We start from the raw sequence: 13,915 nt of genomic DNA on the forward strand, positions 1-13,915 counted from the left end.
GATAGAGCTCTAGGGGCTAGCAGAATCAAGAGATATGGGGAGAACGCAGGTACGGGTTACTGATTGAGATGATCAGTCATGATCACAATTAATGGTGGTGCTGGCTTGAAGGGCCAAATGGCCTCCTACATCTATTTTCTATGTTTCTTATGAGACTGAAGATGGTTGAGAGTCTGAAGGGTGAATGAAAATACATGGCAGCCAGCTCATGATTTCTCTGACTGGTTGGGGTTGGGGGGTGGTAGTAGCCAAAAGTATGTGGAAGCTTCCATGTTGAATTGTTAGTCTGTGTTGAAATTGATTTCTGTCAGACAGGGCAGGAACTGCATTGAACAATCATGAATTAAATAAGAAGTCATTACATTTAAGATAGCTATTAACAAACTCAGAAAGGTGTTCAGGTAAAACCTTTGTTAGACAAAGAAAGGTTCCAAAATATTAGCGTTCACATTCTCACATGTTATCCATCTTTTGCTACTCACCTTAACAACTGCATGTGGTAACAGGGTTCACATTCCAATTACACTCTTTAGTTAAAGATATGTCTCTAAGGTTCTCTGATTTATTAGCTGCTGGTTATAATTGGAAATATCACTATTGCTAACTTCAAACACATTCAGAATCTTTAAAGGTTACCAGCAGATAACTTGTCTTCTCCTGGAATGCAACCTTGACATGGTGGAGAGGCTTGCGTACCTCCAGTGATCCTGTGAGCTATGCCGGATGGGGTTTTATATCCTTGGCAGGTTCAACCAAACCTGACAGGTCATGGATGAGGAGGCAGACGAAGCAGTCCCTGGTCCTCCAAGTTGGGCGGTGGGCATGGGGTTAACTACCCCACCCTGGTAAAAAGTATGAGTTACAGAAACTTTGACGATTGAAAACCAAATTATACATTTGGTTGAAGAAGGTGCCCCAGCGATGGGGAACATGACTCTTCCCAGCCAAACCCGCAAGGGCGCTGGGAAGATGACACCCTTGTGACGCCAAAGAAATCCATCCTTGTGGGGACATGGAACATCCAAACCATGTTCCAGGCTGCCACTGTTGCCAAGGAAATGGTGCGCTACAATCTCTCAGTCCTGGGCTTGGCAGAAACAAGATGGACACAGTCAGGGGAGATCAAATTGGCCAGTGGGCAGTCCATTATCTACTCTGGAAAGGAAGATGAGAAAGCGAAACATACAGAGGGAGTGGTCACTAAGACACTAGAAAAGCTCTAACGCCATCCGCTCCAGCCTCATCTCCACAACCTTCAAAAGTAACAACAAGAGAGTGAAAGCCCACATAATACAATGTTATGCACCCACCAACAATGCACAGGAGGAGGTCAAAGACAGGTTCTATGACAGCTTGAACCACCTACTTGGTAGTATTGGAGCCTGAGATCTCATTATCCTGATGGGTGACTTCAACGCCAAGATTGGAGACCAAAACGAGGGATATGAGGCAGCAATAGGAAAATGGAGTGGGCAAAATGAATGAAAATGGCGAGATGTTTGCTGAGACCTGTGTTAACAATAACCTAGTGATTGGGGGAAGTGTATTCCCCCATAAAACAATCTACAAAACAACTTGAGTGTCATTAGATCATGTCACAGAAAATCAAATTGACCATATTTGTATCTAAAAAGTTCAGAAGGTCCATGGAAGATGTCAGAACAAGAAGAGGAGCAGATGCAACTTCAGACCACCACCTCCTGGTAGGGAAATCAAGCTAAGGCTGAGGAGACACTACCGGGCCAAAAGCCAAAGAGCGAAATACAACACTGAATACCTCAGCAGTGCTCAAGCGGTGAAGAAGTTCAAGGATATCCTCTCAAGGGAAAATACAGAACTACAGCTGAGAAGGAAGGAAGGATGGACAATAAATGAGGAGTGGGAACACCTAAAAACTGCTTGGAGCTCAACCTGTGAGGAGGCCCTAGGGAGAAAAGGAGTGGATAACACCAGAAACCTTCAATGCAATCCAACAGAGGAGAAAGTTCAAAGAGGTTAACAAATCAAGAACAAGAGCTGAAAAGGCTTTGGCTCAAAAGGAGCACAACAGATGCCACAAAGAAGTGCGGAAGAACATCAGGAGGGACAAGAGAACACAGGTGGAGAGGCTAGCCAAGGAGGTCGAAATTGCGGCGACTCAAAGGAACATGAGGGAGTTGTATACCATCACAAGGAAATTGTCCGGGACATACCTGCACAGTAATAAACCAATTACAGACAAGAACGGCCAACTGCTCTCAACCCAGGAGGCGCAGCTCGCCAGATGGGTAGAGCATTTCGAAGAAGTCCTAAACAGGCCACCACCGGCAGTGCAGCCACATATTCCCCAAAACAGGATATCACTACATATTGAGTGTGATAGACCAACAAAATCAGAAATGAAGGCTGCAATCAATCAACTAAAAGCTGGCATGGCTGCTGGCCCTGACAATATTCCACCTGAAGCCCTTAAAGTAGATATAGACTCATCAACAGACATGCTCTACGGCTTCTTTGGGAGAATTTGGGAGGAGGAAAAGACACCCACAGAATGGGCAGAGGGATACCCATTGTGAAACTGCCAAAAAAAGGTAACCTAAGAAAATGTAACAACCACCGAGGGATCACCCTACTTTCTGTGCCCAGTAAAATTCTCAACCGGGTCATCCTCAACCGTCTTCAGGAAGCTGTAGACGAGAGGCTACGGGACCAGCAAGCAGGAAGGGTCGCTCATGCACAAACCACATAGCAAAACTACACATCATCATTGAACAGTATTGAATGGAACATGTCCCTGTACATCAACTTCATCGACTTTGAGAAAGCGTTTGACAGCTTAGACAGGACAACACTATGGCGCCTAATGGACCACTATGGAATTCCCACCAAGATCATAAACTTAATCAAGAACTCGTATGAAGGAACCTCATGCAAAGTTATGCATGCAGGCCAGCTCTCCCAGAGCTTTTGTGTCAAGCAGCGATGTCTACTGTCACCATTCCGGTTCCACCTGGCAATTGACTGGATCATGATGGAAACAACTGAAGGGAAAAGAAATGGAATTCAGTGGACAATGTGGGAACAGCTAGATGACCTTGACTTTGCAGACGACATAACTCTCCTTTCACACACACAGATACAAATACAGGAGAAGACGGACAGACTCTTACAAAACTTGGTCTTACACCCAATACAGCAAAGACACAGGTGATGAAGACCCACTCCAAACCCAGCAACCCTATCAACATGCACAGCACTGCCTTGGAGGAGGTAGAAACATTCACATACCTAGGCAGTGTTGTGGCACTACTGGAGGGGCTGATGCAGACATAAAAAGCAGAATCAATAAGGCGAGGGTGGTGTTTAACATGCTCAGGAAGATCTGGAGCTCAAAATACATCTCAATCAACACCAAAATACGCATCTTTAATTCAAATGTGAAGCAGGTAATGATATATGGATCAGAGACATGGAAACAACAAAACACACAACAAACAGGCTGCAAACATTAACAACTGCCTCAGGAGAAAACTAAACATCTGGAGGAGAGACAAAGTAAGCAATGTGGACCTGTGGAAAAGAACAAGCCAGGATCCCATTGACTTACAAATGTGAAAGAGAAAATGGAATTGGATTGGACACACCCTCAGAAAACCTGCCACAAACATCACCTGGCAAGCCCTGAAATGGAACCCCCAAGGAAAAAGGAAAAGAGGTTGTCCCAGGAACAGCTGGAGAAGAGGTGTCCAGGCAGAAATGTCTGGGAGTGGGTTCAACTGGGGAGATCTCGAAAGAACCGCCAACAACCGAGTGAGTTGGAGGACATTTGTCAATGGCCTATGCTCCCTAGAGGAGCAAAGGGCTTGAGAAGAAGAAGAAGAAGTAAGAACCAGATAACTTTTGGGAAGCTTGTAAATTCAATGAAAAGATCATCAAACAATCCAGTCAGGATGTGCCAGAAGTTTCTTTACTCAAGGCGTGGTGAGAATGGAACTTCCTTCTGCCAAGAGTATTGAAGCAAAGAACTTGGATGCATTTAAAGGGAGGGTGTTCAAGTATATACAGTAAGTGGGAATAGACGGTAATGTTGGTTGGTTCAGTGAAGTAAAGATGCGAGGAGGCACATGATATTGTATATGATTGTATGTAAAGGTTGAATTTGTCGCAATAGGTATCCTGGACACAGGCGCTGCGGACGATAGTTAAGAACTGTTACAAACAGCATGGAAGAGAGGATTTGTTGTATGCTTTTGAAGATCAGCAGACTCATCCACAGACACACATTGCCCATCTCGTCCCTTCTCAGACCGTGGTACAGACAATCAGTAACCCAGATGGGACAGTCTCCCTTATACAGGTGAGTTTAGAGTTTTATGTTGCTTCTCACAGAATCATACCGTATTATATGTGAGAAATAAATGCAGGAGTTAACCTTCAATCCTACTTCCCCATTCATCAAGATCGTGGTTGATTTTCTATTTTCTATTTTGTGAGGAAGGGCATCCTTGCTATTGAGGGAGTGCAGCGTAGGTTCACGAGGTTAATCCCCGGGATGGCGGGACTGTGAGGAAAGATTGGAAAGACTGGTCTTGTATTCACTGGAATTTTGAAGGCCTCAAAACAGCATTCACCCCCAAATCTGTGCCCATCAATTCTGCAACTCCTTTTTAAAAAACTTTAACAATACTTTGGCCTGTGCTGCAAAATAGAAATAATCTGCATCACCATCCTAAATTGTTACTACTGTGACAATGATGCTCTGTCCTTTGTAGTTTAGTTTAGAGATACAACGTGGAAACAGGCCCTTCAGTCCTCCGGGTCCTCATCGACCAGCGATCCCCACATATTAACACTACCCTGCAAACACGAGAGACAATTTTTACATTTACTAAGCCAATTAACCTACAAACCTGTACATCTGGAGTGTGGGAGGAAACCGGAGATCTCGGAGTAAACCCAAGCAGGTCACGTGGAGAACGCATAAACTCCATACAGACAGCACCCATAGTCGGGATCGAACCAGAGTCTCCGGCGCTGCATTCGCTGCAAGGCATCAGGCGGCACGGTAGCGCAGCGGTAGAGTTGCTGCTTTACAGCGAATGCAGCGCCGGAGACTCAGGTTCGATCCTGACTACGGGTGCTGCACTGTAAGGAGTTTGTACGTTCTCCCCGTGACCTGCGTGGGTTTTCTCCGAGATCTTCGGTTTCCTCCCACACTCCAAAGACGTACAGGTATGTAGGTTAATTGGCTGGGTAAATGTAAAAATTGTCCCTAGTGGGTGTAGGATAGTGTTAATGTACGGGGATCACTGGGCGGCACGGACTTGGAGGGCCGAAAAGGCCTGTTTCCGGCTGTATATATATGATATGATATGATATGATAACTCTACCGCTGCGCCACCGTGCTGCACTTCTTGACTTGACTCCAACTGTTGATCACAGCTCCTTCTGCAATATCTGTCTGCGATTTGGAACAATTGGCCCCATTGTTACCAGTACTAATGTTCCCAGAGAATCTCTGCAACGGCATCTTTTCCTTCCTGCTCTTTAACTGCTTCAGTTGATTGTGGATTTATCATGGCTCCTTCATGTTTCTGAACTGCATACTGGCTCTCAGTGATATTATCCACAAACATAATGAACCACATATTTGCTGCTACTAATCATCTGTACCTCATCACCATTCATCTTAATCTCTCCACATTCTCTGATTTGTCACAAGTGTAATGTCCTTTTTGGAGGGAGCTGATTTTTTCTCCATTTAAAAAGAGCAAACCCATAATCTTCAGCCTTATGTTCATTAGCTACCTTTATCTTCTTTCACTGTCACTCTCTGCACTCAAGTCAAACTATTAACATTTCCAACATCCTACGGATCCCATTCGCTCTTCATCGCAAAGGTACTGACTAATAAGATGCCTGTAATATCATCTACCTTCAATCCTACAACATTTCATCTGCTGCTGAAACTCTCATTGTATGTTACCTCCAGATGCAATCATAGTTCTCCTGGGCTCAAATTTCCCACTTGAGTTCATCAAAAACTCAGTTACTTGTAACTATACAAGTCCTCTGCTTGCTGACTTTGGCTTCCAGTCCAGAAAAGCCACATTTTTTAAATTCTTGCCTGTAATTTAAATCTCTCTAGCTCCTTGCCCTATATGTTTCCTAACTCAGTTGGCCTATCTGAGAACTCGTTATTCCTCACACCTTGCCCCCTTTTTGATATACCTCACCTGTTTCACCGTGCCGTTGGTTTTCATGCATTAGCGAGATGATATCGAACTCTTTCATTTTCAACCCTTTGTCTCTTTCTTAAAGAAATTCCTTAAAGCAATTTCAGTGATTAAACTTTTAGCCTGCTGGTTTGGTATCTCTTCCTTTGCTTTGATGCCCAATTTCTGGAATTAAAGTATTCCCATGAAGTTCCTTTTGGACATATTACTATCTCAAAGAGGTCTATTAAGGCCTGTTGTGTAAACGAAGAATAACCTTGTATTTCAGTAGTCCCTGATTAAAATGATGTTCATTTTATGTTGTGAAATAATGAATTATGTCAGAGCAGCCTTTGCAGGGTCAAGGGCAGGGTTTGTCTGTAGCTGATCAGCTTTGAACTGTCCTTTGTGGTTTATGTTTCGGTTTGGGCTAGCTGTAAATGTCTGTTTGCTACTTTGAAGAAAATATGTTGGTTGAATCTGTTGCTCATATTTTGCTTGTTACATTTCTTCCCAGTTCTGTTGATGATTTTGTAGAACCTTATCCAAAAGTCATTCTTCATTTGAGCCATTTCGCAAATCTCAAATGCTTATTTGACAGTAAATAACCGTGTTATTACAAACCTCTTTAAAATGCATTTCATTTGTAGTAATCAGACACTACTGTCTCTTTAAGAACACAGGTTGCTAGTTAAGCTCAGGGAGGCCACTGAAAATGACAAGCAATTGCTTCTCGACACTGGGGCAATGGTATTATATTAAACAATGATCACATTGAATGGTGGTGCTGGCTCGAAGGGCCGAATGGCCTCCTCCTGCACCTATTGTCTATTGTCTAAACTGCCATTAGTATTTTTTAGCATGCAGTGACAAAAATATATTTTTAGCTATTAAAATGAACTTTGTACTTGAAAAAAACGTTATTTCACGAAGTGACCACTGGTTGATTGGAGTAAATCCCTTACTCTGTTACAGTGGACAGTTGGCAATAACGAACTCCATTCCCCCCTCCCTCCCTCTCCCCCTCCCCCCTATGGTCGGTTATAATAAGTGTTATCTGTATTAACAAGTATTTCGTTTATAGTATTCTCTACTCTGATTTTGGGGTTGTGAGTTCAAGTTCATGACAGATACTTGGACACATTATCCTGCCTGAATCTCCAATGCAGTACTGAATCTGTGCTGCAGTTTCAGAGTTACAGCTTTTGCAGGGAATTTTAAAGAGTCTTGGTTTGCCAGTTAAAATGTAAGATATAAAAGATCCTCTGGTGCAATTTAAAGAAGACTGCTCTTGGTATCTTGCCCAATAATTGACCTTCAATCAATGTCCAACAAGGCATTTATCACGTCGCTATTTGTGGAGGTCATCAAATTATTTATTGCACGTATTGCGTTCTTACAATAACTATTCTTTTACAATTATAATTTAGGTGTAGAATAGAGAAATGCATAAAATGCAGTTCTTTCTTACTGTCTCTCTTTTACAGAGGGTGACACATATGTTTCTGATCCTTACTTTCCCTGATCATTCACTCCTGTCCTGTGGTGGGGTTGTGGGTTTATATCCTGGAACTACAGATGATTTTTGTTTACTCACACTCTCTATTTGGCTCTCTATCTATTAATAGAAATGTGTTGATTTAAAAGGAACCTCGTCTCATTCCCCCACCCGGCTCAGAATAAAGATGGGAAATAAGAATTTCCCAGATTTTGCAGCTTTGCGCCAGACCACATTCACTAAGTGGTCCTGAGGCACTGATTGATTTATTTTTGAAGAAGGAACAATTTTTGCAGCAAAATGTGTAGGGAATACAGGTGCCTGCTGCACATTAAAGTGCTCTTTGTTCTTGTTTGCCCTTGTTTGCAGGTTGGCACGGGTGCAACAGTTGCGACTCTGGCCGATGCATCTGAGCTCCCGGGAACGGTAACTGTTGCTCAGGTGAATTATTCCACTGTACAGGATGGAGAGGTGAGGGCAGCAATTGCTCATGCGTTCTTGGGGAAGGTGGGTGAGATATTGTTTCCAACCTCCCATTGAGCACCACGCATTCTTAGAATCCCTACACCATATTGGGTGGCAGCCATAATCTCCACTTAGATATACTGAGGGTTTTTTAGAATAGAAAGGCATTGGACAAAAGGGTAAGAATGGAATAAAAGATGTGAAGACTACTCAACCCCCTGAATCTATCTTGCTTTTCATTCATAATCATGAGCATACGAATTAGGAGCAAGAATAGAACAAACTGAGGAACACAAGCCAATCCAGCCTCCGTGGATGGTGAATTAATTATTGAAAAGGTTCTGAAGAATAAGATGAGCGATGTAGAAAGGGACAAATACAGCAAGAGCAATCAGGGTGTATCATACCTAAAATATGGTAATGAAAATTGCTTGCAGTACTATAGCTGTTAGTCATCTCACATTCTGTCTTGGCTGTAATATTAAGTACTGCTTTTGCTGTTTAATTACCTTTTCTATTTATGCTGCAATCTTCTGAGATTTTGGCCATATACTGTAAGGTACCTCTATTCTTCAATCATTTTTCAGTGACCAACTATTTGATGTGCATTTCCTTGCAATGTTTTAATTTTCCAAGATTAAATACCTCATTTAATTATCTCAGATTAATTATTTTAGAATTGATTTCTGGCTGATCATTTCCTGTATCCCAGACTAGGCCATTGATATCTTCTTCCAGCTATCTTCCACAATTTCTCTCTCTCCATGTGTTGGATGATTATTGTAGCATTGTTTCTATATTGATTAGTCAACTATTGAAGTTAAGGCACAGGAATTATTCATTGAAACCAATTAGCTTTTGTTGCAAATATTTAGTCATATCGTCCATTATTGCAAATTTAGTAAGGAATTATTTTTGCAGCCAATGGTATCTCTCATTTTTCCAGTCGGCTCTATAAATCGTATTAGTGCAAAGGGGCATTTTTTTAATGTACAACCCGACAAATGCTGTGCGCCCTTAGCATAACGGCTTCTAATCCCTTGAATGTTCTTATCCATGTCAGGCAATTTGCACTGTGGTGCAACATATGCAAGAAGGAGAATAGTGTTGACTCCAGATATTATATGAAGCTTGTAAATTGAGGAGGCTGCCAACAGCATTTGTGTTTGGATTATAAATGATTCCAGCAGAGAAAGATGAACGAATTCAACAGCAAAAATAAACCATCATAAAGAATGCTTCAAGTCATCATTGGTTCAGGAGAGGAAGTTATTGAACTTGGCTCTTGAATTATAGCTGTTTGTGTTTCTGATACAAAGTAGATGATTGGGCAAGGGAGGCAGAACTATAAGAAATAGGCTAGCAAATTATATTTGAGGATTGAAAATAATTTTAATGCTATTTCTTTCTTATTAGGTGTTCCTACCTGAATCATGCCCTGTTTATCCATGCCGCCATTATTCTCTGACCTGAACTAGCTTCTGGTCTGGAACTTGCCCTTCTTTATCTCTAACTTCCTGCAGCCCTACAACTCTGAGAACCTGCATATTTGCGTATCCAGTCGAGCCATCCAGAAATATGTTCTGATATTAAACATTTGGGAGCTCGATAGACTATAGGGCAGCTTTTACTTTTGCTTAAGTGTTTCTTTCAGATCTTAATTTTTTTTTATATTGTCACTGCTTCAAGCTGCTTATTAAGGTTCTAAAGATGAGCTCTCCGAATCTGTATTAATTCTTAACCAGTGCTCATTTGGTGACAAACTGCACATTTGCATCATCCTTCCCTACCTCAGAATAATAGTTTTCAGAATAATCCAAAATAACTCCATGTGGAGGAAGAGGTGTTCGTTTTTGTTTTGCATTCTGTTCTGTACCTTTTTTTGCTTGGTTCTCCTCTCGATGATATTCTGCACTTTCTTTGTGCAGGTTGAGCAGAATTGGGCCACGTTGCAAGGTGGGGAAATGGCGATCCAGACGACACAAGCTTCTGAAGCCACCCAGGCTGTGGCCTCTCTGGCAGAGGCTGCAGTGGCTGCATCCCACGAGATGCATCAAGGAGCCACTGTTACCATGGCGCTGAACAGGTGAGTGTCAGCCAGAGGTGCTCAAAGATAACATTACAAATTGTTCCTCTCCAGTTCCCGTTGCAAGCTCGATAATATCTGAGACTCCTTCAGTAATATACTTTAGTTTTTAATTTTATTATTTTAAAGAATCTCTCATTCTTGCAATTGAATTGATGTGCCTCGTTAATTTTTAAAATTTGGATTAACTGGAAGTAAATAATTCCTCTTGGCACAATGCCAGTTTTTCCGATTCATCCACCAAGTCACTGATTCTGCTGATTTGGGGTGGTGTGGAGGGAATGTTGACTCGGGGAGGGAGAGTCTGGGTAGATTGAAACCTGAGCATTCTTTTCAAGATTTCTTCAGCCCACTTCGGAACCAACTAGATTTGGCACTGTGGCAGAAATGGTGAACTTCTAATCTTGACTATATTGCAGGGATGCAGCACTTGAGGTTACTGGGAGTGTAATTACTTAATTTGGCTGGAGTGGTCTGCTTGGGGTAAGGCAGGCAGAGAGAATAATAGCTTGGGATGAGCGGCAGTAAACGGAGAAACAAACTTGTGAACGTGTCCGTTGGCCACAAGCTCTTTCTTGAGAGGTTTATTTGCAGCAGCTCAGGACAGAAAAATGTAAGTTTGATGCTTCCATTGGTTGATCTCAGTTGGAGGAAGCCAAATAGGGACCTGAAGATAGTTTTTGGACCTCGGGCAACATTGGCTCCTACCCTTAAAATGATTACAGTAGAATTAATAAGATAATTCAAAACACAAAGTGCTGGAGTAACTTTGTGCTTTCCTCAAAATTCCTGCATCTAAATTTCAATGTGTCTTCTTAGTAAATTAATTGCCTGAAACATATGTGTACTCTTTCTCTTTGTAAGTATTGACCAATTGGTGAGTGTTATCAGTAGTCTCTGGTTGTGACTCACATTCAGTTTTTGTTTCATTGCCTTGGGATTTTTCTGGATTAAATTTCTGGAGTTTTTCCCCACAAATGTGATTTCCCCCCCCCCCCCCCCTCTCCAGAATGTATTGTGTTACTCCAGCAACTCCTATGTATTGAACCGTCGATGGGGTCATGGGATACTCCCTGATTCTTCGTCGATAGCTAATCACTGTTCATGAACATCCGCCAAGATTGCAGTAAGATGCTGAGAAGTGTTGAACAGTCTTTGTCCAAATTTCATGATCAGAGGTCAGATATTCCTCTGTGACATTCCCATTAGAATGTCGGTTACAAATCTCAAAACAGGTACTCCCTGAGACACCTACTCTTAATTATAGATTAAGATTTCCTGGTATAATGTGAAGAGTAGAGATATCCTGGTCAACATTAATCGCTCATTCAGCCTTGCTGAAACTAATTCTGGTTACTACCATGTTGCTGATTATGAGATCTTTCTGGGTGCAATTTGGCTGCGGTACTTCTTACTTTGTTGGCTGAAGCACAATCACTTTGGCTTGGGAGGGCCTGTGATTTAACTCATCATTTGTCCATGGATAAGGAATCATGTACCTCTTGCTGCTGTTTGACTATGATTCCTTAACCATGGACAAATGATGAGTTAAATCACAGGCCGAAGTGATTGTGCTACTCGTGACTAAACTTGGTCATCCATCCAAGTACATTCAGTCATCTTTCAGCAGAACAAAACAAAACTCTATTTTGGAATTCAGCCGTAAAGCATTGAGATTTTTAAACATGTAAACTGCTGACAAGATAGTCGCTTGTGGTTGAGCCCATAGCATGTTTTTCGGTTGTGTTGTTCAAATCTCATTATCCAAAATAACACCAGCTGGGTGTGTTTTCGGAAACTGGTTACTGAGGCATGTGTTAAGTAGAATGGATGGGGTGGGTACATAAGCAGACTGGATTTTAACCATACTACTTTGATCAGATAAAGCAAACCTTAAGTAGACGTCGAAGATAGACTCAAAAATCTGGAGTAACTCAGTGGGACAGGCAGCATTTCTGGAGAGAAGGAATGGGTGATATTTCGGATCAAGACCCTTCGGACAGTCTGAAGAAGGGTCTAGAGCCGAAACTTCACCCATGTCTTCTATCCAGAGATGCTGCCTGTCTCACTGAGTTACTCCAGCTTTTTGTGTCTATCTTCAGTTTAAACCAGCATCTGCAGTTCCTACCTACACACTTAAGTAGACTTCCTCTGAGCGTTGAAGCTAAGTAAAATAGTAAGTGGTATGTCTTGGTTTCTAATGACACTGAAAAGGAATAGACTAAAGTACTCTAGCCAGAACAACTAGTCCCTTTGCTATTGATACTGGGGAAACATTAGTTATGGAAGTTTAAAAAAAGGGTGTGAGACTGGTTAAATGCTAAAATTGTAGTGTCATATGGCACGGAAACGGGCCTTTAAGTCTAACTTGTCTATGCCAGTCCAGATTTCCCGTCTAACCTTGTCTCATTCAGCCATGTTTGACCCATATCCATTTGCAGTACTTTATTTTGCGTTGGCTGTGACCAGTCGACTAAATGCAGATAGAGGAACGAAAGTGCAATAATTATGATGATGGACTAAAAATGTTTTTAAACAAAGATAATTAGCCATGGATATAAACAGTTACTTCATTTTGTGTTCCAATCTTGATGGTCCCTAACTTTAATCACGGCAGACTCACCCCATGCTGAGATCCTAAAACAATGCAGAGAAGTAATTTCTAATTTGCAGACAGACTACAATTAGAAGTGGCTTAGAGTCCCCTTCAGGGGCATTTATTGAAAGTACTGCTACTGGACAAGCATTCTTATTGGGGCTGCTTTTTGAGTTTCCCTGCAGATTATTATGGAACAAAACCTAGAGTTAAATACTACGGATTTTGCAATTTAACGTGGATGTTGAACACATTTTGTTGGTCAATATTAAAAAGAATGAAGTAACAGCGATCCTATGATGTCTCTGCCTTTGAATAGATCAATTAACCACACTGCTTTGCTTTGCACAATGATCTTTGTACTTAGCACACAGGTTAATCTTTCTGCATTCTGTTGTTACATAGTTTGAAAGAAATATCACTTTATTGCTCTGGAAGGTTTGTCATTGAGTAAGAGTGCTGTTAATGTTGCCTGGATGCAACAGTTATTAAATAGAGTTGTATTTCAAGACTTTTGTTTCCCTTAGGTAAGCTACATCAGCTGCAGGTAGCCTTTGTTGAGGGGCACACATATCCATCGCTGCTAACTTTTGACCAGCCACTGTCACCACTCGCCTGTCAAAGCTAATACATTTAACAATATTCTCTTGGATGCAACTAAAATCAAAAAATTCCTGTGACATAATTTTATACAAGGATTTACATGATGTCAGGTGTTGGTGACAAAGTATATTAAAACCTCTTAGCTTATCTAGAACTTCAAAAGAAATATTGGTCTCAATAAAATCTTCAGTCTGTTTTTCTTTTTAAGAAATTCTTTTTCATGGAGCCATTAATTCCAGTAGATGGCAACACTGACTGGCATTTTCCAGCCAGCATGAGGAGTTTCATTTGAAAGTACAAACCATTATGCACATTTATTGTCACAGTATTCTTCCCTTTCATTACAGTAAGAGTCTCACGCATTTAAAGCATGATCCCTGGTGGTGATATTACAAAGAAGATGCATACACTCCATAAAACATACTGTTTCTCTAAACCATTTATTTCCCCAATTCGCCCCATCTTGCTTTTTA

General features: G+C 41.5%; 1 protein-coding gene across 11 annotated transcripts in view; it reads left to right on the plus strand.

The window, feature by feature from the left end:
• The window catches only part of nrf1 (nuclear respiratory factor 1), a 63,447-nt gene that overhangs the window by 25,311 nt on the left and 24,221 nt on the right, over positions 1-13,915 (plus strand). For 5 of the 11 annotated variants that reach the window (XM_078419548.1, XM_078419556.1, XM_078419554.1 and 2 more), the window contains 3 exons: positions 4,151-4,336; positions 8,062-8,199; positions 10,086-10,243. In XM_078419548.1, the coding sequence (XP_078275674.1) occupies positions 4,151-4,336; positions 8,062-8,199; positions 10,086-10,243 (482 nt within the window). The remainder of the gene's footprint in view (positions 1-4,150; positions 4,337-8,061; positions 8,200-10,085; positions 10,244-13,915) is intronic. The other 6 variants (XM_078419551.1, XM_078419557.1, XM_078419555.1 and 3 more) reach the window with 3 other exon arrangements.

Source organism: Rhinoraja longicauda, chromosome 23 (genome assembly GCF_053455715.1).
Source record: "Rhinoraja longicauda isolate Sanriku21f chromosome 23, sRhiLon1.1, whole genome shotgun sequence".
Classification (NCBI taxonomy): domain Eukaryota; kingdom Metazoa; phylum Chordata; class Chondrichthyes; order Rajiformes; family Arhynchobatidae; genus Rhinoraja; species Rhinoraja longicauda.